A 25,311-nucleotide genomic window follows, 5' to 3' on the forward strand; every position below is an offset into this window, starting at 1 on the left:
TCCTTCCTTTGTTATGCATCAATTTCCCTCCGAAGTGCAAGCATGAGCAAAATGAGTAAAACTTTATGAGATGTTTGACACTTTGTTTTCTCTTATTTTCAGTTCAAGAGCTGAACTCTCTAAAATAAACAACTTTCAAAATAACCAGGCAATATTTTGCCCAAAATATAAAAAATACAAATAATCAGGCAGTATGAAGGTGGACAATAGAATAACCTGTTGTTCTGCCTGAGGTTTAATTTTTGGGGTAAATATATGACTAATAATAAATCCAACTTCTGCTTACCCACCAATATATAACCTGTAATAATTTCAGAGAAATGTAAAAACAACATATTTTATAATTACTTTTAATATATATCACTTTGTCTAGATTTAGGTTGAAAAAGATAAGTGGGGTACAAAAGGTAAATTTTATATGTATAAAAGCATCCAGCTGAAGACTTTACAATAGGCAACTATGACTCGAACTCTTTTCTATTTTCTTTTTCAACCTTTTTTTTTTGTTTTTTGTTTTTTTTTTTTTTTACCCCCTTCTCTCTCACTACTTGTAAAACCTCCTTTTTAAGACCAAAAAAACAAAACAAGAAAAGAAAAACAACAGCCATGACGATTCTAATGCATCTCAAAATAATTTCTTCCATCGATGCACATAAAGTGTTGCTTTCTTTATCCAGTCTTCATCTTCACCAGGATTTTTAATACTATGAATGAGCATAACGCACATTAATCCTTCTCTGAATAAGGGTCCTACAAGAAGGGCAATCCTTCATTCCTTGTTTCTCATGGTGCTCATTGCATTTTGTACAAACAACCTGATGGGTACATGGAATGAAAACTACTGATATTTCATCTGATAGGCACAAGGCACACTCGCGCTCCCGTTTCAAATCTCCATTCCCAAATTCACCCTGAAAGTTCAGTACTTTCTTGAAGGCACAAGAACTTTGGTTTTCCTTCATAGTCTTGATATCTGGTAGGCAGCTTCCAAAGCTTCCAGTAGCTCCCCTTTTAAGTGCAGCTATTTTTGATTTGTCATACTTCAAAGTCATTTCCGATAACTTGTTCTCAAGCTTTCTGATGTCGTCGTTGCACTTCTGAATATCCTTTGCTGCATTCTGTTTGATCATATCCTTCTCTGATTTTGCCAGAACTTCATATTGTTCTCTTTCATTTCTTATGGAAGCAGCCTGTGCAAGTAGTTTTTCCTTTTCCAGCCTATTCTGTTTCCATCTAGCCTGTAATATTTCTTGTGGGGTAGAGAATAAGTACCAGACAAAAGGAAACCAAAGATCATAATTTTTTTTTACCAAATATGCATTGGAACATGAATTCATGCATTTTAGCTAGAATTTGAGCAGTGCAAATGGTAAGAACTAAGAATGGCTTGCAGATTATGCATTATGATAATTTTGGCATGCGGATAACACCACATCTTGTTAAAACACAATCTCAGCAGCTAATTCAACTAGTTTCAATGCCGTTCCTAGCAAATGGTCCACTGCAAATGGTTTAAATAAGTGTTTACTTGGTAAGCTTTGAACTAAATCATATCCCAATTTCAATCCACCTTTACTACCAAATCTAGGTCCAACTAACTACCTTTTTCATTATGATGTGATTACTTAAAAAGTCTATCTTTCCTAGTCTGTGTAGCAACAGAAATGGTGTGATTTAGAGGCATAATGAGGCCAAAAATTTGGAGAAAACACACCCCTTTGACCCTTACGTGGATAAATACTATAGCACGGACCACCCTGACCATCAATTACCTACTAAAATATTTGAAAGGAACTAGTGCTTCCTATTCAAAGAAACATACTTCAATTTGGTGATAGATGTTTATCTCCTTTCCTAAATCCTGTTGTAGCGCAGCCACCTTGCATTTCTCTCTTTGAAGCTCTTCCTGCAATGAGCCTTTCTGCCCCTCCCATGACCGAGCCTGCTTCAGTGCCTTCTGCTCCCTTTCTAATGCTTCCCGATAACTATCAACCGACTCTAAAACCTTTAATTTAGCAGTTTCCAATTCCCTTCTCAGCCTAGAATTCTCCACTTCAAGCCTGCAAACAGCAGAGTTAGCTATCTCAACCTGAACAGTAGCATTATTCAAGGCTTGTTCCATCTCGGAGAGCCTCTTTGTGGTGTTCTCCTCCATCATTTGCTTCACCCTTCCAAATTCGTCTGCTTCTTCCTTGACTTGCCTCAGTATCTTCAGTTCAGGCAACTTCTTACTTAGCCTACAAGCAGCCTGCATAACCTTTTTATTGGCCCACTCAGTCCATCCATGCAGCTCATTTTGCAATTCTTGAAGTCGAGGAACTAGCTTCAGAATGAGCTCATCCTTCTCATCCACAGGGAGAAACTTTCTCAGAGACTTATCATATGAGATACCAGCACAGTAGTCCCGAATCTTAGGATGCTCACAGGTGCTGCCTGAGGGTGCAGGACTAGGTTTATTTTCTAAATTTGATTTTTGGCACAACTTGGTTCTTGTGGAAGGCAAAGAGCATACAGTTCCTTTCTGAGGTGTTCTCGGCAAGCTATGTCTTTCTAGTGGAGCAGATGAAATCTTGGTTGAAGCATGTCGTTTTCCATATGTTATGGAAGCATTGCCTGTCACTTCTGCACTTACCCTTGAGGAGCCAATTTTTATAGGTCCTCCAGGAAGTTCAGATGGAGGCTTTAACCTCTTCTCAAAAACAAAACCACCGAAACTAGCAAGTTTCCCTGATCTGAACGCTCCCTTTGAACCATAAGCCCTGTAACTTCTTTCCACATGAAAAGACTTCTGCCGAAGCACTGCTATTTCTTTCTTTGAGCATCCCTTTCGACCAGCTCCTGATTTTTCTTCAGATGCAGAAGTTTGGGATGTAGTGCCCAAGTATTTCTCCATCCTGTCAAGTATAGATGCTAAGTTCTCTCTCTCTTGGGTTAGCCGCCCTTTAATGTCATGCTGAATATTGGCTTTGGGCAAATTTGCAAAACTTCCAAATTTTAGAGTTTCAGGTGAATGGTTCGCAGTATGGCACATTGAAGGCTTTGAAATACATTTTTTGTTGGGATTTGGTTGAATTGTATCATAGCTTTGAGATTCCGATCTTAACTGAGAACTAGCAAAAGCATAGGAGCTCTCTCCCAAGGAATCTTGATAACCAAAATCACTCAATGAATCACCTTCCAGTACACAAGCTTGCAAAACATTTAAGTCACAAATCAACAACAACCACATTGCTTCCCCAACTGATAATGATGGTTTGACCTCTCTAAGCACGCTTATCATCTCCAGCAACGTGTACTCAGCCAAGTGCTGCAAATCATTGAATTCGGTATCTTTTAAAGCATCAACATCCCTTGCTTTCTTCATAAATGACACAGTTTCATTTATAATATATGAGACAGGGTCTTTAACCCCTCCATAAAGACCGGCCCTTAAAATGGCCTTTTCTGCTTCCTCCTCACTACACCCACCTTCAGAAATCTGTTTTACTGCGCTATGGAAAATTGCTTGCAAGTTTGCCACTAGTAGTTCTTCAAGCTGACAGGTTATAGGATCATCCCAATCCGCACACTCAAATGCTCCCACTACTTTTTTCAGTTTAGGCCGATCCAATCCCACCTCCATTGACACAAACGCACTTAGCGAGCTTGGAGGTATCTCACGTCCATAGGGAAGGAACTCAGTCAAGGACGAGGGAAGATTGGTTGCTTTCTCTAAAGAAGGGTCAGCTAATTTTCTCTTGTTCTTACTTCCTTCATCCAAGAGAGACATAAGTCCAGACCCTTGGCTGCTTTCAGAGCCACCATTATCAACCATTTAATCCAATTTTCTACAAGAAGAAGAGCTTATCGCTGAATATATTCCCGAGTCGTTTCTTTAGCTATGAACTGTATATAGCACAACAATTTTTCGTTTAAATCATAGTATACACATTTCGTTAAGGGAAAAACTACTTGTTATGAGAGAAATGAAAAACAAAATTCTTAAAACAGTTAGCAAGGAAGAGAAATCAGAGACAACAAAATCAGAATATATATATATATATATAAGAAAAAGAAAAAACGTATAGAAGTTCCATACCTGTGCTGGTGAAAGAGGGATTTAAAAGGCATCAATCTGTATCCCGTTCGGAAGCACTGAAAGTGAAAGAAAGCGAACCAACCCAGAAATGAGAGTTAGAAAAAGAAGCATTCAGAGCAAACCCACTAAAGCTAAAACCAGCAAAAGCAAATGACGCATGCAAACCAAATAAGTCCAAAAACCAACAGACCACCGACAACCGATATCTCAAAAAAGCAGCAAAATGCAATGTCAGTTTCAAAAACCCATCAAAAATTTGTTCTGAAAAGAAAACAAAAATTTGGATTCTACAACGGAAAAAATAAAAAATGAAAACCCAAAAAGAGTGGACCAGATAGTTCCACATTTCCAAAATCGAATTGAAAACATACTAAGGAAACTTCTGCGCTTCAATTCCAACGCCAAAAAGGAGCTGCAACATTATGTTAAATACAGAAGGAAAAAGATAAGCGGGATTGGCTTCATTCTTTGGTATGAGCGCACAACATGTGAGTTGAGCTCCTTCACTGCCGCCGTGTGCGACTGTTTCTGTTTGTTTTGGGATTTTATTTTTATTTTTATTTTTGGGATGGTTTATATTGAAAAAAAGTTGACCAAATTTGGTCCCAAATTGATTTATATGGCTTAGTTGTGGTTAGAGCCACCATGCAGCCAATTTTGGCATTTACTCAGAAATTTTTGCCACATCAGACCTTCAACAATATAAACTGTCCCTATTCAACTTTTTTATTACAATTCCTTAATTGCATTATCTAAAACCTTTCATTTTATTATGAACTTGCCAAAATATACAAATCTGGCTTTAATTAGATTTGTGTCAAGTCCCATATAAATCTGTATTAATGAATAGTTTGTTTTTTTTATTTTTTTATTTTTGAGATATGCAAGTTTTACTATAGTATTAAATATTCAAGCACATTTTAATTATCAACTTATGTAGTTGTTTATTCATATTAGGTTTTATTATTTTAACGACTTATACTGCGTTTCTTTAATGTCTCTAAAGATTTATTTACCCAAAAAAAATGTCGCTAAGGATTCGAATGACTTCTTGTCGTTTTTTTGTTGTTTTATTAATTTATATCGAATTTCACTTATCAATATTTAATTTAAATTAATAAAATAATAATATATTATTTTTAAAATATTAAAAAACTTATTTATTTAGTTGTGTTTAAGAAAAGTTAAATGTTGATAATGATTTAAGAACTTCTCTAATAAAAATGTAAACTATAAAAATAAATATGTTACATAAATCAAAATAATTTAGCCTAAAATTTTCACAATGAATGTGTACTTCTAGTATTATAAATTAAAAAAAAAAAATTTTTTTTTCTCAAAAGTTAATTTTTTTTAAAAAATAAAATCTATAAATAATTAATAATGATAAATAATTTTTAATTATATTATCTTAAAAAAATAATTTTAAAATAGATTGTTGTTTAGTGTTAGTTTTTATGCCACATCTATTCAGTGTTTATTAAAAAAGAAAAAAAGAAAAAAAAAAACATGTTTGGTGGAGGGTATTATTTTGACTTCGTTGTTTTATATTTTCCTCGAGTGGCGCAATCGTTATTATCGGGGCGTAGCGTCTGCAAAGAAGGGAAAAACAGAGCAGCATTTTCAGCTTCACAAAAAATCCTAAACATCATGAAGCAAAACCAGCATCAGGAAAACCCGAAAACCTCGTCCAAGGTACTAAGTACTAACCCAACCAAATCTCTCTTTTTTTTGTCTTTTTTTTTTGTTTTTTTTCCTTCGATTTTCTTTTTCGTAATACCTTTTCTGGTTTTCCTGCGTTTTTGAGCTTTTTACCGGTGGATAATGAAAAGACTTAGATCTGTTCGGTTGACATGAAAATGTGGGAAAATGGAAAGAAACTGATAAATGTTGCGAGTGTTTTGTTAATTGTGGAAATTTATTGGGACCCTAGAAAAACAAAAATCTTCCTTAAAAAGAGTTATGAAACTGTGTTCAGCTTAGCTGGAGAAAGTGCTTTTAATCTTTTTTATTTCCAAATACATATACATATATACTTTATGTTTTTAATTGGTCAATAAGACAGAAAGTTAATGCAAATTGATTACTGGGTTATGGTTGTTTCGCTTGTATACTTTTTTTTTGCGCTGTTTGGAGTTGAAAAAAGTTGCAGGATGAATGGAGATTTTGCTTGTCTTAGTAATTTTCTGAAATTATTATTTTAAGTTTCTTATTTGTTAAGTAATTCTGATTTTCCTTCTGATTCTTTCCATGTTCGAATATGAAAAAAGGAAAGGATTCCATGGATTGAGAAAACCCCTTGTGTTGAATTTGAGGATAGTAGTTGTTGAAATCACAGAACTAGGTTGTTTCAACTTTGAATGTCATCATGAATGGACTGAATGGAGTGTATGGTAAATTGTATTTGAATTCTGATGCAGAGATCACGACCAGGGCAGAGTTCCATAGATATATTCGCTGCGCAGTGTGATAAATGCTTCAAATGGAGAGTGATTGACACAGAAGAAGAATTTGAGGAGATCAGAAGTAGAGTTGATGAGGAACCATTTTCTTGTGACAAAAGGCATAACAAGTCTTGTGAGGATCCTGCTGATGTTGAATACGATTCCACTCGGATCTGGGTGATTGACAAGCCTAATCTACCAAAGACCCCTCAAGGTTTCAAGAGAAGTTTAGTGCTCAGAAAAGATTACTCCAAATTCGATACTTACTATATTACACCTAATGGGAAGAAACTCAGAACTCGTAACGAGATTGCCTCATTTTTAAAGGAAAATCCTACATACGAATCTCAAGGAGTGTCGCTTTCAGACTTTGATTTTTCATCACCAAAGATAATGGAAGACACAATTCCTGAGAATGTTATTCGGAAAGGCTCTGCTTCTGGGGCTGGTAATTCCAACAAGAAGCTTAAGCAATCATGAGATGATGTTACACCCAACTGTTATACTTTGTAGATCTAGACTTTTTGCAGGCCAGTTTCGCCTTTTGGCAGGATCATGCTGGTTTTTTTTCCTTGTTCACTTGATGTATGATGTAAAACATGATTGTATGCCTGCTGTTCATTTCTTCATTTGTGATGACAAACTAGGAGAGCTGACATGGTATTTATATAATGATCCATTCCTGCAAAAAAATTGTCCTCCTGGATGTCAAGTTTCGTGTGGTTTTAACACCTCAAAATTGATATCGATTTCAAGAGAAGTTACTTGGTTATGGTTCATTTCCTCTCTATTAACTATTTGAAAAAGAGAGCTTCTGTCTCTTTATATAAATTCTAGAACAAGATAGCTACTGCTATAAAATTCTGGCTAGATAAATTGTGAATTGTTTTCATGTACTGCTCTGGCTAATTGAAGCTCTTGTGCACTCCGATAGTGTTTAAGGTGGTTTCCGGTATAGTATTAGCCAAGGTTTCTTCAAGAACCAGGTTAGTAGACTGAATAAAACTAAATGGACGTCAAGTAGGAAATTGGTCTTACCTTTTTATATCTCCACTTTGGATAATCAAACAAGGCAAGACCTCATTAAAGACCTGGTAATAGCTCCACATCAGAGCTTCCAGTTAAAAAGCTGCTTAGACATGGATTGAATAGGTCAGCACAGACTCACTGGCAAAGAGTTTTAGGTGGAATTGAAATTAAAGACGGATAAATGCTTATGATAACTAATAAATTAACATAAACACACACACTCCCCCTTTTGTTATTTATAGGGGTGTCGCGGTGTTTTAAATGCTTCAACCAGGTAGTTAGTTAATAGAGGAATTATTTTGAGACTATTATTAATTTTTTTTTTTTAAGTTTTTAAGGTTTTTATGCTTACCATATTTTCAAAAGTTTATCCTGTATTTTCTAAAAAATTAAAGATTTATCTTTACATTATCAGAACCTGCTAAAAGACAAACCAAAACAGGCTCTTCTGTTCTCCACAGTTTGGCATTTTAGGCGCATGCTCAGCTACACTCACGGAAATTATAAATTAAAATTTTGATCATTGATGATTTGATATTATTTTATTAGTTTTCACTTCCTATATTTATAGGATACTATTGATTTACATCCAATAACAAATGACGTGTCAGATGCCACGTTATTTGCTTTAGAATTTTGATAAAGCTTATGATCCCTGTAGCATTATTGTATTAAGATATAATGAAAAGCGTTCACATACATTTTTATACAAATTTTACTAAAAAATACACACATTTATCATGACAATTTTAGCAGCCCCTTCTTAATACGGGGCTCAAGGTCATGACGTCATAACTGTCTTCAGACTTATCTCATGAAAATGATGAGTAAAAAAAAAAATATATATATATATAATAATAATATTGAAAAACTTGTATAAAATTATTTCCTACTGCTATAGCTTTGGTATTATGGTTAGCGTATCTCTAAATGGGTGTCAGCAAATATATTGTCAAGGGAAAGTAGCATTTGACGTTGCACAGTCTAGTCAGCTTTTGTGTATTCAAGCAGCATATGCGGCGATCTGTAAATCTTCACCAGTGTCCAGTAAAGTACTTCTTCCACTCCAAGTTCACCTTCGGCTCTTGCCGCATATATATCTTCACATATTGCAATCAACCTACAACAGCAGATCCAGAAAAAGATATTAAGAAACAAGGTTATTCCAAACCAGTGAAAAGATATATTTTCGATACAATCCTGTAGGAAATTATATGAAAATATTTAGCTTTCTTAAATATATTGTAATTGATATCCAATGGGTCGATTAACATTTAACCACATAAATAGGAAATGGTGTTAGTTTCCTAATCTCTAAATTAGGTTGTTATCTTTGTAATCATATTCAACCAGTGATAGAATTTTAGCCTAGGTTTCATGCCTCAAATTTTTTTTCCAGCGGTATTTTTCAAGCAGCCATAAGTGATATCAGTTTTCGGGGGAGCCTTGATTGCTGCCTAAAACACTTGTTATGAACACTACCTATTCTACTTTTGTAGGAAGAACGAGATGGGAGACAAATGTTCAAACAATGAGCTGCTTTTGATTCTGCTAGCTTTGCATGAAAACTTACAGCCTGGCAGGTTTCCTCGAAAATACAATAAAATTGTGTATTACCTATCGCAGGAAGGAAGGTTCTCGTAGGGAATTCTCATTCTTAAATCAGAGCATTGGAGTCTGATAAAGCGGCCTACTGCTAGAACGAAGGTTATGTAGAGGCCCCAGATGCTGAACTTGCTTAGAGTATCACCAAGAATACCCTCTGAAAAAATGTTTTACAGTATTAATAATGTAGTTATGAAAAAGAAATGAGCAAACCAAAATAACAAGCATCCACTTATATCAAACAATGTTTTTGTGTAGACTTACGTGGTGGCGTTTCCTCAGATACTACAACAGCCATTGGTCCTGTTAAACTACCGCATGCATTGATATCTGATGCATTAATATCATTGAACGACCACCAATCATAGTTTGCATGGTTCATAACCAAGTCGGCACCAACATAATTATCCTGTAAAAATGCTCCTATGTCAGTTGTTCTAGTATATAAATGCTTAGGTCTCCCTATAACAACATTTATAAAAGTTTCTACATGGGAGCAATGGCCTCAGAAAATTTGAACATCAATTCTCTCTTTCTATCTCTCTCCACGTCTGAAACTAAAAGCTTGAAGTTTGGTATGAAAAAGAAATCCTAATATTATCAAAGATGTTTTCACATATAAATTATAAAAGTATCACTAAACTAACCATAAGAAACCATTACACTTGTCGAGAGAACCACTTATGAAAGTCATCAGATAAGATCAGCATACCTCTAATTGCAAAAGTCTAGCATAAGAAAACAGAGAGAGCAATGAATAAAGAAAAATAATCAGATCCCATGGCGCATACCTCTAATTCCAAAGGTCTAAATTCACCAGAACCAGTGACACGGATGAATCTATCATAAACATTATCTATCCTAAAACTGTTTGAAGAGCCATTAAGAACTTTCTGAACATCTGATGGATCTGGAAGATATTGATCACCAACACTCCCATCGTATTTTACAACTTCTTTTCCTTTCGGTCTGTCTCTGGTAAGTACCCATGCAAAAGTAATATCCATGTCAATTCCCAAGTCAAGGGACTGAATGAATCTGGTCCTAACCACATCAGGAATAAGCCACAAGACATTTGCATCAGCTTGACAGCATATGAACTGGATATCATTCTTATTATATGTATCCAGATAACTCTTGGGATCAAGTTTAGCATTAGAGCTGAGCTTATCCCATGGAAGCTTTTCACATAGGGTGGTCTGATACAGTGTCAAACTTCCACTCACTGTCTTAATATCGACCTGAAAAGTGGCATCCTTAATGGGGTTTGCCATGTTTGTAGGATTACCACTGCTATACATCTGAAGAAGAAGCAGAGAAATTCATTAATTACCCAACACACACACAGACAGGACAGATCAACTTTTTGAAATGAAACTCATCAACACTAACATGCCTTTCACAACACAATAACATCTCAACAATCATTTTAGCATAAGCATGAAAATTAGCAATTGGGTATAGCTTGTTAGATCATAACTCTATACATGAACCCTTTCCAAAGTAGCAGTTTATGTATTCGATTCATTTCATTCACTTTCAAGCAGACAGATATAAAGATTATGATCATCGTAAAAAAGCATATATTTATAACATGAAACTAAGCTGGGAATCACAATGGGTTTTAAAGAACCAATAAATCCTCTTAGTGATACATGCTCGCTTCTCAAATACTATCCTGAATTTGAGCCACAAGAAACCTTTTTCTCTGGTTAATTTTATTCTTCTTTGTAAAATGACATATCCCAATAGAAAAATAAGTTGATATTCAGACAAAAGGAAGGCACATATGCACTCCAAGAAGGAAGCCATGCTTATTTTGACTATTCAAATACAGATCTCCATATGATGCAAGAATATGATAATACTTCCAAAACCCTTAAATACGGTTCGTAAATACAGAAAAGAGCATTTTATTATTCCAAATAATGAAAAAAAACAAAAAATTTCTGGTCACACATTTAAGGTGCAATAAAAATATAAGATGAGGATAATAATTTTAATCCAGATAAGAAAACGATAATTATCTAGCAGATAATACAGGTAACATGTCGCTACTATGTCAGTGTAATTTCCTTAAATAGTATGTCAGTCAGAAGCTTCACATGGAATGTATCTGAAACATCAAGACCAATGGATCAAATTCCTTGAAATTTTGAGAATGCTTCAGAATTTCTTGAGAATTATATTTAAGTGGATTGCATCTCCTTCAAAAACATGAGAACATGCCTTGCCAGATGAGTTTTGGATTTCTAACTCCTCTTAGCATGTTTTTACAACAGCTCAAATTATTTAAGAAAAAAAAATAAAAAGCCTCAGCAACCATACTAATTATATCTTGGAAATCCTAGGATTATATATCATTCCCAACAGCAGAAAGAATACAAATATTGCTGTGACATTAACATCAATATTACAAAGTTCCATACCAGCATAGGAGCCCATATAACGCAGATTAATACGAAGAACAGACATATCCCATTGCAACATTTGGTCATTTTTGTTTGCTTTTCTCCTTGTTTGTGCTTTGATCTATTTAAAACTGCATCACATTTGACAAGGTACAAGCTTGCGTATATGTCCTCCAGCTAAGAAAATCCATTATATTAGTTCCACTAATAAGCATGAAATTCCAATCAAACAGTATAGCTAAACAGAAAATCCAACATTCAATTATAGGGTCAAATACAATAAGAATGGAAAACGTAAATTAATTTTTTTTGGTATCAGGAAATAATGGAACAGGAGATAATAAATCATTTGTCCAATAATTAGAGTGAAGACCAAATGAGCTGCAGGATTGAGTTTGGTATAATGATTATTAATACACAAACTATAATGATAGCACAGAATATAATTTTCAGAGATTCAAGTCAATACCGCAGGAACAAATATTCTACAGAAATCTACTATTCAGCAATTTTTAAGTACTTACTTTTAGCCAATCATACATGGTCAAAGACGTGGTTGTACATGACCAGTCGAGTACACATCGCAATTCGTAAAGGAATGGCAGGGCACGATAAAGTCGGTAGCCTAAGTAATTAATTCGTGAAATTTTACTGGTCAAAAACTGCCGAGACAAAGTGCTTCTATAAGGAATTCCATGCCTGATTTGTACAGCCTGCAATGCTAAAGAAACAGCTTTTGCAAGAAATATAGCTCGGAGTGCTAACTTTCCAGCATGTTGGTGGTTAGAGGTCTCCGGGTGATGCTGGTCGGAAGGCTCAATATTCCAAGCATACTCTGTAACTGCATATGTAAAAAGGACAAGACTGAAAAGGTAGAAAATCACTTTTCCAGTGGCAAATGAACAGAGGTAGATCACGCGATCAAGCACTATCAAGAAAAAGATAGCCTGCATGGAAAAAAACATATAATCCCGTTATCAACCTACATTAAATGATGTATCCTGGTTTATTAATCCATACAACATGCAAGGACTTCAGCCACCATATTTTCCTAGAATGAGAAAAGTAAAGAACTCAACTCAGCCTTTAATAATGTCAAATAAAGAACAAGGTTTCAATTACTCTTTAAATTAATTCTTCCAACCCAAAAAATCAAAAAACCTCTTTAAATTTTAGGTTGTCTTTTGCAACATATCTTCACCTAGATTTGGCTGTCATATACTTAACCATGATAGGAACCATCACATAAATAGAAGTATAACTTACCATCAAGATGAATACAAACTCTTTAGGAAACTGATCTTCAAGCTGATACACATCAAGAAATTCACTGTTGTTCTTAATCACAGATTGATAGAACATGGCAACTAAAAAGAAAACAGTCAGATCAGCACCAAATGTATAGGCATACAGATCAATATCTCTTTTGCCTCCCCCAATTACAGAAACTATAGGATACGGGAACCTGATTTCCTCAAAAAGCCCAGTTTGCTGTGCTTTAAGTATCTCATCGGCCACATCTGCTGCAGGGGTAAGTGACCTGTACCACTCAACCGAAGCACAGTCTGTCAACGGGGAGGCACATACCACTTCAAAAACAACCAAGGCCACACTTGGGTTTTCTTGACTTCTTTCAATGCTTTGCACATGAACTCTACTAGCACAAGGGCAAAGTTTAGGGTTTTTTGCCTTACATCTTTCATCATGGACAATTCTAAGCAATTGATTTATTCCAGATTCAATTCTTTCTGGCTGAATTCCATCCTCTGGCCATGAGTCCACATCCATAGACACCTGGAGAAAGAAAGGAGGAGATTCTGCTCCCTGAGTCAATGATTTCCAGTATGTTAAAAAGCTTCTAATTATGAATTTTATGGTATATTCCATTAGCTGCAGCAGATCTTTTGCCTTCTCACTCCAATCATGAGTCACAAAGGCTTCATTTCCAGCAAGACCATTCTTCTTATATAAGCTTAACTCCATAGAAGACATCCATTCGCCATCTTTTGCAGTAATAGAGCTCTGTATCAGGGTAAACAAGTAAACAAGAAAGAGAGGCAGCGAACTGACAACAAAGGATGACATGATTTTATGAGTAGGAAATCCCAGCTCACGGAGGATATCTGTATCAATAGTAAACCCACAGTGCTGAATAATAATCTGGTACAAATACTGAAGCAAAATATAAACTTCTGTGTATATCAGCATAACAACCCAGAAAATGTAACTTGGACCGGTATTTACACAGAGTGCATACAAGAATAGAGCTGCCAGATACACCATAGAAAGAAAACTAAAGTTCCACAGAAAGACCAGAACAAAGCAACAATAACACACAACATCATTGTTGGATCGCATCTGTGTCCAAATATAACGAAAGATTTTTCCTAATTGCAGGCTTGCAGCATCGGAACTCATATCAGACTGCAAAGAAGATGAACGGTCCAAAGACATGCATTTTGTTTTTTGACTCTCCATCTCATCATATACCTCATCCTCAGTAGATGAATGTTCATTTGTATCAGATTCTTCATGTGTAATGTTCAAGAAGCTCACAAGGTTGTTAACTGCCTGATTTCCAATAGACTGTACCTGGGAAACACCATCACCAATAAGCTGTACGGCAGATATTAATGGGTTTTCCTTAGCTTGGCCTTTAACTTTTTCTTTATATTCTGAGTCAATAAGGGCCTTATCAGAAAAATCCGCTTCAACTTCAGTAATCTCACAATGAGGAGATTCTATTGAATGCTTCACAGACTCCATTGCTTGTGGAATGTCCATGTCCACTGCAGCAGGAGATTCATGCGATTCAAAAGGGTATACTGAATCCTCTCCAATTATCTGCTCTTTTTTAATGATAATTCCATCTTTATCAGGGGTCCCGGCATCATTATTAGAAGTAAGAGAAGTACTCCTTCTCCTTCTTAGACCTTCGTTGCCAAGAGAAGTGCCACTGCAAGTTGCAACCGAGTTCATGCTATGAAGTTGAATTTGCAGGTTGAGCATCTCTGATTTCATCTTTTCCACTTGCATGTTACGCTGGCGTTTCTTCTCCTCAGCCTCACGAATATGTTGTAAATGTGCAGTTTTCCATGCAGCTTTTTTCTCTTGCTCACGCACAATGGCACCAATCTGCTCTGCTTCAAGATATCGAAACACATAATCAAACTCTTGGGAGGAGAACATGTATGACTGAAGAGATACCAGCATAAATATAATAATTTCAACAAAAGCTGATCTTGCAGTAATCCGAAACCCATAGTCATATTTAACAAATCCAATCATCTCATATATATAATTGATAGTCTCACACTTCTCGGCGCTGAATTCCCCAAGGAAAGGAGATTGATAAGCAAGAGAAAGCACAATAAGGACAAAATTGTATATGCGCAAAAACTTGAATATCTTATTCCTCTTCTTTAATATTTCAAGTCTCATTCGAAAGAAAACCAGTGCAAAAGCAAGATAACCAAGGTGCAGAATGTCATACTCAAGGGTTCCAGTAATCAAAATCAATGTAAGAACAAGATCCAATAAGTGGCAATAGCAATAAAGCCTCAGATAGTCAAGAAAGGTCCACATGCTTTTAGTTTCGAAAGAAAGATCTCTCCAGACAAATATATTTTTACGTTGAGACACCACTTTATGGTACGTTGATGACACTGAGAAGCTGGCCAAGTGATCAGCACGAAGTTTGAAGCAAGCTAGCAAGAAGACCATAAAATAGCTGATAAGCATTCGGGGATCATCAACAATAAGTCCTACGACAAAAAAATATTATAATGTTAGGACAAAGGCATTAAACATAAAAATAATTTCAAGAATGGTTTAGGCCTCCAGGCCTTTCTCCTACACATGGGGTCTGACTTAATGGAAGGAAGCAAAATAATCAGAGATTAATTCAATGGTAGGAGGCTGTCTAAAAGGACTTCATATTCCATATACCAACAGAACTAATCTTTTGAGCTAATAAAACTTCCAGATTGCTGAAAATTAGATCCGTCCAAGGAACTAATAACTCAAAGTATATGATGTGTTTTAAAGGCTAATTCCTAAAATAGAAATTTTAAAACAGTGCCAAAGTTTATTTCATGATAAACAATATAAGTAGTGAATATACATACACCATTTTCTGGGGGTAACAAAAGAGGGGATGTTCTGTGGATTTGTGCAATATTTGCTTTGTTTTTGGACAATACGCTGGAAAAACATGGTAAGATTTTTTAATATAAGAGTCAAGATGTGAGGATTCTATATCGTTAACTCAAGTTTTGCACTTCTTTATGGGTGTTGACTTTTAAAAAGTTCAAGAATTTCTAATTCAAATGATTTGTCAAATCAGAAGATAGCAGATTTTTACTCTACTTTCTTTGACTGTTTTTGAGGATTCCTGATATAATGCTTTTTTGAAATCAACGAAATAATGATTTTCTATCCAAAACGGAAAATAAATAAATAAATTGCATGCACCAATTAAGTTACCAGCACATTGCGGCCAAGAGAGTAGTACCTAGCCAACAGCTTTCACAATAACTGAAATATAGGGTTGAGTCTCTCCAACAGTCATGACAATGTATATCAGTCCCACCAGGTTGACTTCCAGGCCACATTGTCTTCCAAATGGCAAAGTACTCAAGAATGAGAATGGAAGCAAACAAGAAGACAAATACAGGCCATGATTTACGTATAACTCTCCGATTCAAAATAACACAAGCAGCAAGCAACACTATGTACAACATTGATATGGCATTTAACAAAGCAAAGCTTGCAAGAAGCAATGCAATCATGTTTATCTCAAGACCAAAGAGGTTAAACAGATTCTCCATCCAGAATTTCACATAGATTTTTAAGAGGGTCTTTTGTGTTTCGAACCTTTCCTTTCTCAAGACAATAATTCGCTTCTTATTCCACTTGTGGCTCTCCTTGGTGCTTCCCCAAATATAATTAAATGAATATTTGCTACTGCCACTACCCTCAGAACCTCTTGCCACTTGTTTTACAGATTGTGCTCCATAATCTGATGTTGGCTTATTTTCCTCACCAGAAATGGAGCCATTACTTGCTGCATCTTCTGCTGAGACAAACAAAGGACAAGGCTCCTCCCACTTTCCTTTGTTTCGAACAACACTTGGCATCTTCTCCAACCAGTGAAAAACATTATATTGAAGTGTACATGCAGCAATAATCATCACTTTTCCTCTCAGGCCTGATTCTAGGCCCCAAAACCCATGCTTGAATACACGAAAACCCAAAAAGAGGGATAAATCAGAATGTTTTTGTCCAGGGAACATCTCTGCTTGACTACCCCACATCTGGAAGAGATATTCAGCTGTTACAAGAATTCCAGTATAAACCAAGAATGATTTGGACGGGGTCCTTGAAGCTTTAGGTAAAGTTGAACAGATAACAAGGCCAAGTAAATATACAAAACCAAAGGCACTAATTGGAGATAAAGAAGCATAGAAAAAAGCAGCAAACAAGATTTTGTCACTGTGCCAAATGAGGAACCTTTTTACAAATCCAATCACCCCAAACTCCAACAGATCAGGATCATCTGACACGTTATATCTGCTCTGTCTCCTTTCATAACTATAAAGTTGCATGACAATTAAGACTGCTAGAGATTCCCAAACATTTTCCAAAGATGAAGCTTCCGGGTTGAAGCCAAGATAAAAATAAAGGTCGATTAACCTGGACAACCACATCTTAAAGCTGGGAAAGCTACTCAAGCTATAGATGAAGACAAACACCATGATTGCATATGCTTTCAATGGGAACCAAAGGCGTCTTTTTGTTCTCTCAACAAGTTGTCTTCCAATGATCCAAACAAGAAGAAGAAATATGTACCCAAATGATATATAATTGGGTTTAACCAGGTATACTGTGAGGAGAATAGTCAAAAAGGCAATGTAGGTTCCACATGAACGGTACACAGAAAGAAACTTCTGCCCAATTGCACTAAGGAATGCTGCTATTCTTCTTTCTGAAAGCAGGAAAGGAAATAAACATAGATTAATTGTAGCAATGGAGAGTACTAGCAAAAGAATCAGCTCAGAAATAGGTTTCCTAGATACAGAACTTACACATGGTCATATTATTTATCTTGATCACAAACTAGGAAAGAATCATATTAAAAAGGCTAGTCACTTGGTTTTGGATTTGGCAGCAAGAGGTGAGTTAAAATCTATTTATGAAAAATTCACCAAATTCATACGATCCATTTATGTTGCCATATAGCAATATAACCACAGGATAACATCAAACCTCCAGAAGAAAAGGTTGACCTAACTTAAGGTCTCTTCAACCTAGAAGTTTGTTATATACTACACATTCATGTCAAACAAAATAAAATGTCAAACACCGGACTCAATAAGTTACATTTGCAAATAACCCAGGAGGTGAAAAACCTTGAATACTCTACAGTTTTTGAACCAGGCTGGATTAGTCGTTCCACAGACATTGTAAGCTATATATAAAATTATACCATAAGAAGGATTGTCATGGCTGTACTTCGTGGCTGGGGAGGCATACACTGACAACAGAACTGATTTGTTCAGACCAGCTTTCAAAATGCTAAATCCAATTGGACGGCTAGGGGTATGCTGCACAATAGCTGAGAATGAAAATAGCATTTCAAAACCATGGTTATGAATTGCACAGAAGCAAGCAAGCAAAGCTACTTCTAAGAAATCCCAGGAACTTTCATCTTCGAGTAGACCTGCATTAATTCACATAAAATTAAATCATCAAAAGTCATTTTTTCACCCTGGAGGGTATTTTGCCATCAAGTTAACAAGTAAATATAATATAAATCAAGAATAAGGAAATCTACCATAACCACATCCAACAATGGAATTTATCAAATAATAATAATAAAAAAAATAAAAAAATAAAAAAAGAAGAAGCCAACAACAGCAACAACAAGAACAAGTAGGAGAGCTTCATACCTAACTGTGATAAAACTCCCATACTAATAGATCCTTTTTGCTCCAATGCATTAGAAATTAAATTGATTTTAAGAATGTACAACAGTGCAAAGTGAGCTTCACATAGAAGTATCAAAGATTGCCGAATCTTTCTGCTGATGTTGTGGCTTAAAAGATATATCAAGAAGAATATCACTGAAACATAGATCAAAGCATAAATAAGCAATTAGCAAACTGCCATACACCAGGATCACAATGTAAGCTCGGGATCAGATTTCATGCATTATGAAATATAAAAATAAGGAGAATGGCCAAGAGGAATTAGCTATGAGTCAATTTTGTGAATTACCAAATAATAATAATAATAACAATAAGGTATGACAAAACATACTATATACAGCATGAATAAAACCAGGTTTCATAGCAATGAGGAATATCAGCACCAACACGATAGCCCGAGAGATTTTCCTAACTCCCCATGCAACCGTGGCCACAATCAATACCTTAGTCTCCTCCTTTCCTGTTATTAAATGATACATGAAACAAGCAAAGAGTATATATAAATCAAATGAACTATCTATCCCAAAAAATGTCTAAGCAAATACGAAACCAATGAACTATCTATCCAATAAAATGCGTAAGCACAAAAAAAAAAATAATAAATAAAAGAGAGAGAATTTTGAGAAACACCACATAGCATGGCTCTTTTTACTACATAAGAGACATAATTCCTGACAGGAAAACTAGACACAGGTAAGGTGTATAAAAGATTTTGTACAATTCAATACACATTGTATTTTGCAATGCTACTTCCAATACATGATATATTTTTGTAATGATAAGTGAAACATAAAAAGTAAAAAATCTAAACAATGCTTGTCGTGCATAATAGGATAGGCTTGCTGTAAATCTGTATAGTTGTGTCAAAAAAAGGAAGTCATGATTCATTGCTACCTAACAATGATGATGATCATGCCACTGAAAATGCAATTAATGATTAAAATATGAATATTTTCTTGTCAGAAAGTGCTTAGATCTTTTATAATGATTTATTGATGTAGATCGTTTATGTAAGACGTTTTTCTTTAAGTTGAAGATTCATATGATACAATGGGCAAGGAATAGAATCTTAATGCCTTATAAATAATGTATCTTATGTTGCATGATGTGTTACAATACAGCAATTATCTTTTCCACAAAGTGATACATGTAATATTATACCCATGCCATTATACAAATTGTAAGTAAATATAAACATGAAAACAAATTTTGGCCTGATAAATTAACATATCAGGAAGATAACATACTGTGATTTTACACTTGCTCAAGTATTGCACGTAGAACCTTCCAAGAAAATTTCACAGAAGTACCCAAAAAAAAAAAGAAAAAAAAAAGTACAAACAATGTAAAGTCTAGTAATTAAAGGGTGATTAAAATCTAATTTGGCTGATTACAAGAAATATGTCAATAACTCTAAAGGAGGCCAAGCAGTACATATGGACTCAACTCTGGTCTCAAATAGCAATTTTACAGATTCACTATATGAAACAAATAGCAAATGTGGAGTACACTACAGAATTAGATAAACCAAAGACCATAATTACAAAGACATAATAGCTAAGACCAAGGTAAGGATGGGCAAGAAGAAGAACTAAAACCTAAAGAAATGCAACTCCAGTTGCCTCAGAATAAGGATGACTTGAACCACTATCTCTAACTTTAGTTTAATATAGGAGCACAAGAGATATTGAGATGTAAAAACTATAACTCAAACATACACTATTTTCAAGCTTATAAAAGATATGCTATTTTTATTTTTAATCCAGCACAAAAAATAATATATACCCTCAAGACTACCATCAATATAGTTCATATAAGTTTGTATTTCCTTACCATTTGCAGTCGTGTTGTCATTTGAAGAATGTCTATCCTCATCAGACAAGCAGAGAAAAACTGAATTGTTCACAAGATTACCCAAGGCAACCAATATTCCAACACAAAATTGTGCCAGCAAGAAAAATCCAGGAATAGGATAATGCCATAATCCAACCATCTCCCATATATCCATGTCCTGTACATGAATTTATGTACAAAAAATAAAAAACAAAAAATAAAAAACAAAGAAATAAAAAGATTTCACTTTCAAGCATTTTAGTCTGCATTAATTTACAAACAGAACAGTTCTAGAAAATGAAAAAAATCAGCAAACATAAAATTCCATCCTTAAAGAGAACCACCTTTCCAAGATTCCAATTCCAGAATGTAAATGCTACATTGAAAATATATGTGCTAAGAGCCCACAAGAGAATGAAGACAAGAAGCAGCCCATTCAGCCGGTGCAAATGGAATAAGGAAGGGAAGGCATATACAATGTAACCCACGTATGCAAGTAATCCAAATGCACATATACTTGCAAAATGGAAGCTCCAAAAGGAAAGAGCAAACAAGGACGCCTGAAAAATTTCCACCAAAAGTAATTATATGAAATACAAAATAAAAACAAATACAAAGAAAACTTCAAATTGTGAACTATATAAGTAAAAAATCAAAATGGGCATTGGCATACACATAGAAAGGATATCAATAATGACATAATATGATAAACAAATTAATGAGTGTAATTTTGTTGCAATAATTCCTAAAGCAATAACCTTTCAACTTTTTATTCAAACACAGTATCAGGCTCACTAGATCAGGTAAATAAGGTAAAAAAGGAAAGAAACGAAGCTCATTCTGATTAGTAGGATCCATCGTGAATTAGAATAAAAAAATTTAAATGCCCCATGCTTTAAATTTAAGCACCAAAACTTGTCACACCTTAAACAAGATGGTATGCATGCATCATTTTTCCATCCACTTTTAAGATCATCATGGTGTTGCTCTTTTTTTTTTTTTTTTTTTTTTTTGTGGGGTAATAACATCATGATGTTGTTCAGCAAAGTAGAACAGCTACTAGCTTATAAGGCAGACAACAAAATATTGTTTAGAAATATATACCGGGAAACCGTACGTGAAAAAGTTAATACTAAATGTCCGAAAAACTGCTCCCCTCAGTAAAACATTGGTATGCCTTACACCAGATCTGCAAATTATGAAAGATAAAGTATGACATCTATTAATGTGTAGCTCAAACTTTACAAAAGAAATAGAGGTTCCAAGCAAGAATGGATAAGAATTAATTCAAAATGAATGATAGGAGAGTGTGGAATCTAGATTCCTCTAAATGTTTTTCTAGTATATCTTTTTTTTTTTTTTTTTTAAAGTCATCTTGAAGGACATTGTTGGTTTCATTTATCTATTTAGTTACTTTAGGAGCATTGCTAAGTAACAACAAAGTGGTAGAAACCAATTACCAACCAAATAAAAATAAAAATAAAAATAAATAAAAAAAACCTAAGTGGTAGAAACATACATCTTTGCAAGAAGAAGTACTCATACAGGAGAAAGGCAAGAGATTAAGTACTTTGTACAAGACCACTGAAAAAATGTGGCATGACGAAAACCAGATAAATGAATATTTGAGCTTTCAATTATATTACCTTGATTGACGAATGAAAAAGGAATGCTTTGAGGGAAGAAGTTGCTCCGTCAAGTTATTTTCTCTCATGGACATAATAAAATCCATTTCCTCCAAATCACATTTAACATAAGAGAGCTGCATTAGGAGAATAAAATGCTTTAAAAAAAAAAGAAGTAAATAGCCAGGATATAGTAGTGTATTTAGAGTTTGAATATGTGAAACAACTTACATAATATGTTAAATAACTTATATAATATATTAATATCAACAAACAAACGTACAAGGACAAATATAGCTAGGAACAGGACTCAAAATGGTTTTGAATAATGATCGTCATTTCATCCACATACCCACCAAAAAGGAAGTTTCTTTCATGCCAAAATTTCAATACATTTCTTAGAAAAGCACATCATGCTTACAAACATAGAGAAACCATGGGCGTATTGGGTAAATAGGCCCATTGACTCTATAATGAGCATAAAAACCAAGAACCAAAGAATAGCTCAATTCAAATACAAGTGTGGAAATTATACAATATAAAATGGCAACCAGTAGCATCTTTTATATACATACCATGATATAGAAAAGTATAAGAGAAAAGCTTGAACAAATTTCAGGCCACTCAGAATTTGCAGTAATTTTGAACAAACCAATGAAATCAGCTACTCTCTGTAACATATTTGGAAACTCCAAAGGAAGCTGATAGATGTAAAGAATGACAATATTGAAGCCTGCATATAGCTGCAAAGGCCTCCACCACCTTCAAAGTGATAGATGCACATATGAGCTAAGAAATCACTATAAAATTTGAAACTCCAGAGAGGGATAAGAGTCAGCAACATGGATCATAAATAACGAAATTTCAAAGGGGAAAAAAAATAATAATAAATAATAAAATAAAATAAAATAAACCTGAAAAGTCCAAGGAAGTTGCTTGTCAAAGACCAACCGACAAGCCCAACACAGCTCCCAACAAAAAATGGTAGAGAAATCCATGAAGGATGGCTAATTCCCTCAGCCAGCTGAATGGCAGGCAACAGCAAGCAGAAAGCAACCCTAAGGTGATAACCTTCCATAAAAGTGAAATAATTCAAATCAATTTATATATATATATATATATATAATGTTTATAATAGAAAATATAAGCATGCATTAGTGGGTAGAAATGCATGGGCACAAGCACGCACATATATAGTTCTCTCAGGAAATTAAGTACTAGAAAGGAAAAGGATCAAAACAAGCTCAAATATTAAAGTAATTCAATAAATTTAATATATGGATTTGACAGAAAATATAGAACATGAAAATCAAGGAAGGGGAATGAATAGCTCAAAAGAACCATGGTGCAAGTAAACTACTTACAAACCTAAACGTTCAACTGCCAATGACAAATGAGCCCAGCATGAATCTCGCCATGAAATCAGACCAAATTTGCTTCCATGCAAATCAACTAAAGCAACAGCAGCAGCTGATAGTTGTACAACCAGTAAAAAAATCATAGAGGGAGATTTCCATGACTGAATTCTGCAAATGCATACATCAAAGATTGTATAAACACACACACACACACAAAAATAATAATAATAAATAATAAAAAAAACAAAAAGAAAAATGGAGAATGAGAATGAGATTATTAATCTAAAAGAAAGAAAAATTCTCACATCATTAATCCAGTTAGCTTCGCCCACCAGGCATCTGCTATACTGTCTCTGTTTTCCTCAATAGCCCATATAACAAGATATATCACTTGAGAAAGAATAACAAGTACAGAAAAAATGATGACGGGCCACAATGCTAAGAACCTCTTTCGAAAATGAAAACCTGTGAAAAAGCGTGTTAAAACAAACAAAAATATAAAATAAGACAATCCCCTAAGTGAAAGACAATTGGAACCAGCATCCATCTTAAAAGAAAAATTTGCATGATCTCAAAACTTAAAAGTGGTGTCAATTACTAAAAGAAGCTCAAATCATTCAAACCAAACCTGGGAAACTAGTGAAGCTAAACCAACCAACAAAGGCACTTGACCAAACACCTCAAGCGCTTTCAAGAGAAATCGTGTCAACTATATGATAGTACAGAAAATCAGAACTAGCTAAGAAGAAAAAGAAAACCCTGCTAACTTCTTACTAATGCAACCCCGGTTTATCTGCATAGTGCATTTGTCTATTCATTATTTTGAGAAATAAATAAACCTAGTTCATAGCCAAACCTTTTACCATGTCCATGAGGTTCACAAAATAGCACTAACTGCAGAACTCTTTTCAAATATAATATGCAAACCAAACTTGAAAGTCTATATAGAGACGCTTACCTGGTTTTGCTACATCAAATTGAATGAGAAGGAAGGCTATCAAATCAACAAGAGAGATCAAGCTCCAATTGATAAGAGCAGCTACACGTCAAGAAGAAAGGGAAAAAAGCATGAAAATCATCAGTTGCTTCAGTCATGAACAATGCATCTCTATGTGTCTTAAAAAACATTGCTTTCACATTTTTACTGGACTTCATAATTTCGAAAGGTCCCCAAAAAAAAAGAAAAAAGAAAAAAGAAAAAAAAGTAAAGAACAAATTTTTCGTATATTACCTGTTAAAAGCAGTAGAGGCAATAAAAACCCGGATAGGAAATTCGCCATGAGAGGCGCTCTTCAACACGATCACTTATAACTTCACCTTTCCATAAATCCGCTAAAACGTTTTCGATTAGCATTACAATCACAGAAATTCATTCCCTGGAAACTCCGAAATACTCCCAGAAAATTCAGAATTTTGAAACGCTCTAAAGAAGAGTCTGGTTAACGTCTTCTCGGTTTCGTCATCGACCAAAGAAACGAAATATTATGGAAGTTAATCGGGTTAATCAAAATTTTGCGGGGGAAAAAGAAAGTTTGTATAAGCCGAAAGTCACGACACTGAGAAAGTCACTGAAAATTTTAAAACGCAAAAATAAAATCGCTCAGTGGTTGACCAGAATACGAAGAGAGCAAAAACAGCGAGATGGTTTTAGATTTGGTATATATATATATACACACACATGGATATATACAGATATATAGATATGCATGTATATATAGATTGCCATTGACGGTAAAGTTTTATATGGGTTAAAAAAAAGAAAGGGAGTTTACTCTCCGTTGCTCGAGATTTTTCCCCATTCATGACGTTGCTTTTACACGCAGCGGGCCAGAACATACGGTACATTACGTACAATTTCGTCAGCTTCTCCAATAAAAAATTGAAACACTAACGCCGTCAGTGAAATGTTTACTTCGCTTGTTCACTTTCCCTTCTTTTA

General features: G+C 34.8%; 3 protein-coding genes across 6 annotated transcripts; 1 reads left to right on the forward strand and 2 right to left on the reverse strand.

The window, feature by feature from the left end:
- Positions 1 to 386: 386 nt before the first annotated feature.
- Positions 387 to 4,822, reverse strand: LOC107425978 (putative E3 ubiquitin-protein ligase RF298). Of its 3 annotated transcripts, XM_016036056.4 has the most exons (4): positions 4,450 to 4,822; positions 4,079 to 4,134; positions 1,823 to 3,885; positions 387 to 1,238 (listed from the first exon to the last, which is right to left on the reverse strand). In XM_016036056.4, exons 3-4 carry the CDS (start codon positions 3,812 to 3,814, stop codon positions 705 to 707), a joined length of 2,526 nt encoding a protein of 841 aa, XP_015891542.2. In that variant the 5' UTR covers positions 3,815 to 3,885; positions 4,079 to 4,134; positions 4,450 to 4,822; the 3' UTR covers positions 387 to 704. The 3 variants fall into 3 exon arrangements, with proteins under 3 accessions (XP_015891542.2, XP_024932697.2, XP_060667650.1); XM_025076929.3 differs by lacking the exon at positions 4,450 to 4,822 and having other exon boundaries at positions 4,079 to 4,442; XM_060811667.1 differs by lacking the exon at positions 4,450 to 4,822 and having other exon boundaries at positions 1,045 to 1,249; positions 4,079 to 4,442.
- A 776-nt stretch (positions 4,823 to 5,598) lies between these two features.
- On the forward strand, positions 5,599 to 7,301 carry LOC107425981 (methyl-CpG-binding domain-containing protein 4). Its single transcript, XM_016036059.4, has 2 exons — positions 5,599 to 5,773; positions 6,499 to 7,301. Exons 1-2 carry the CDS (start codon positions 5,729 to 5,731, stop codon positions 7,000 to 7,002), a joined length of 549 nt encoding a protein of 182 aa, XP_015891545.3. The 5' UTR covers positions 5,599 to 5,728; the 3' UTR covers positions 7,003 to 7,301.
- Positions 7,302 to 8,230: 929 nt separating this feature from the next.
- Positions 8,231 to 25,041, reverse strand: LOC107425995 (piezo-type mechanosensitive ion channel homolog). 2 transcript variants are annotated; one of them, XM_016036072.4, is made up of 21 exons: positions 24,604 to 25,041; positions 24,331 to 24,411; positions 23,678 to 23,837; positions 23,383 to 23,540; positions 22,929 to 23,085; positions 22,590 to 22,776; positions 22,036 to 22,151; positions 21,494 to 21,578; positions 20,734 to 20,949; positions 20,390 to 20,567; positions 18,888 to 19,016; positions 18,518 to 18,691; positions 18,055 to 18,288; positions 16,081 to 17,553; positions 12,834 to 15,331; positions 12,092 to 12,514; positions 11,586 to 11,744; positions 9,948 to 10,457; positions 9,421 to 9,565; positions 9,169 to 9,313; positions 8,231 to 8,671 (listed from the first exon to the last, which is right to left on the reverse strand). In XM_016036072.4, the coding sequence occupies exons 1-21, from the start codon at positions 24,650 to 24,652 to the stop codon at positions 8,536 to 8,538; spliced, it is 7,413 nt and encodes a 2,470-aa protein (XP_015891558.2). In that variant the 5' UTR covers positions 24,653 to 25,041; the 3' UTR covers positions 8,231 to 8,535. The 2 variants fall into 2 exon arrangements, with proteins under 2 accessions (XP_015891558.2, XP_060667576.1); XM_060811593.1 differs by lacking the exons at positions 23,383 to 23,540; positions 23,678 to 23,837; positions 24,331 to 24,411; positions 24,604 to 25,041 and having other exon boundaries at positions 22,590 to 22,814; positions 22,929 to 23,060.
- Between the last annotated feature and the right edge of the window lie 270 nt (positions 25,042 to 25,311).

Source organism: Ziziphus jujuba, chromosome 9, assembly GCF_031755915.1.
Source record: "Ziziphus jujuba cultivar Dongzao chromosome 9, ASM3175591v1".
In the NCBI taxonomy this organism is placed as follows: domain Eukaryota; kingdom Viridiplantae; phylum Streptophyta; class Magnoliopsida; order Rosales; family Rhamnaceae; genus Ziziphus; species Ziziphus jujuba.

What these genes read in the sequence shown, in the direction of transcription:
- LOC107425978 (XM_016036056.4), bottom strand. Translation starts at nt 3,814, where the DNA reads ATGGTTGATAATGGTGGCTCTGAAAGCAGCCAAGGGTCTGGACTTATG. An exon ending in ACATCTATCACCAAATTGAA is followed by an intron (nt 1,239 to 1,822) that starts GTATGTTTCTTT and finishes GAAATATTACAG; the next exon opens with GCTAGATGGAAACAGAATAG.
- LOC107425981 (XM_016036059.4), top strand. Translation starts at nt 5,729, where the DNA reads ATGAAGCAAAACCAGCATCAGGAAAACCCGAAAACCTCGTCCAAG. An exon ending in ACCCGAAAACCTCGTCCAAG is followed by an intron (nt 5,774 to 6,498) that starts GTACTAAGTACT and finishes ATTCTGATGCAG; the next exon opens with AGATCACGACCAGGGCAGAG.
- LOC107425995 (XM_016036072.4), bottom strand. Translation starts at nt 24,652, where the DNA reads ATGGCGAATTTCCTATCCGGGTTTTTATTGCCTCTACTGCTTTTAACA. An exon ending in TTGTGAAAGCTGTTGGCTAG is followed by an intron (nt 15,332 to 16,080) that starts GTACTACTCTCT and finishes TTTTTGTCGTAG; the next exon opens with GACTTATTGTTGATGATCCC. An exon ending in AGTTTGTATTCATCTTGATG is followed by an intron (nt 12,515 to 12,833) that starts GTAAGTTATACT and finishes TTTTCCATGCAG; the next exon opens with GCTATCTTTTTCTTGATAGT.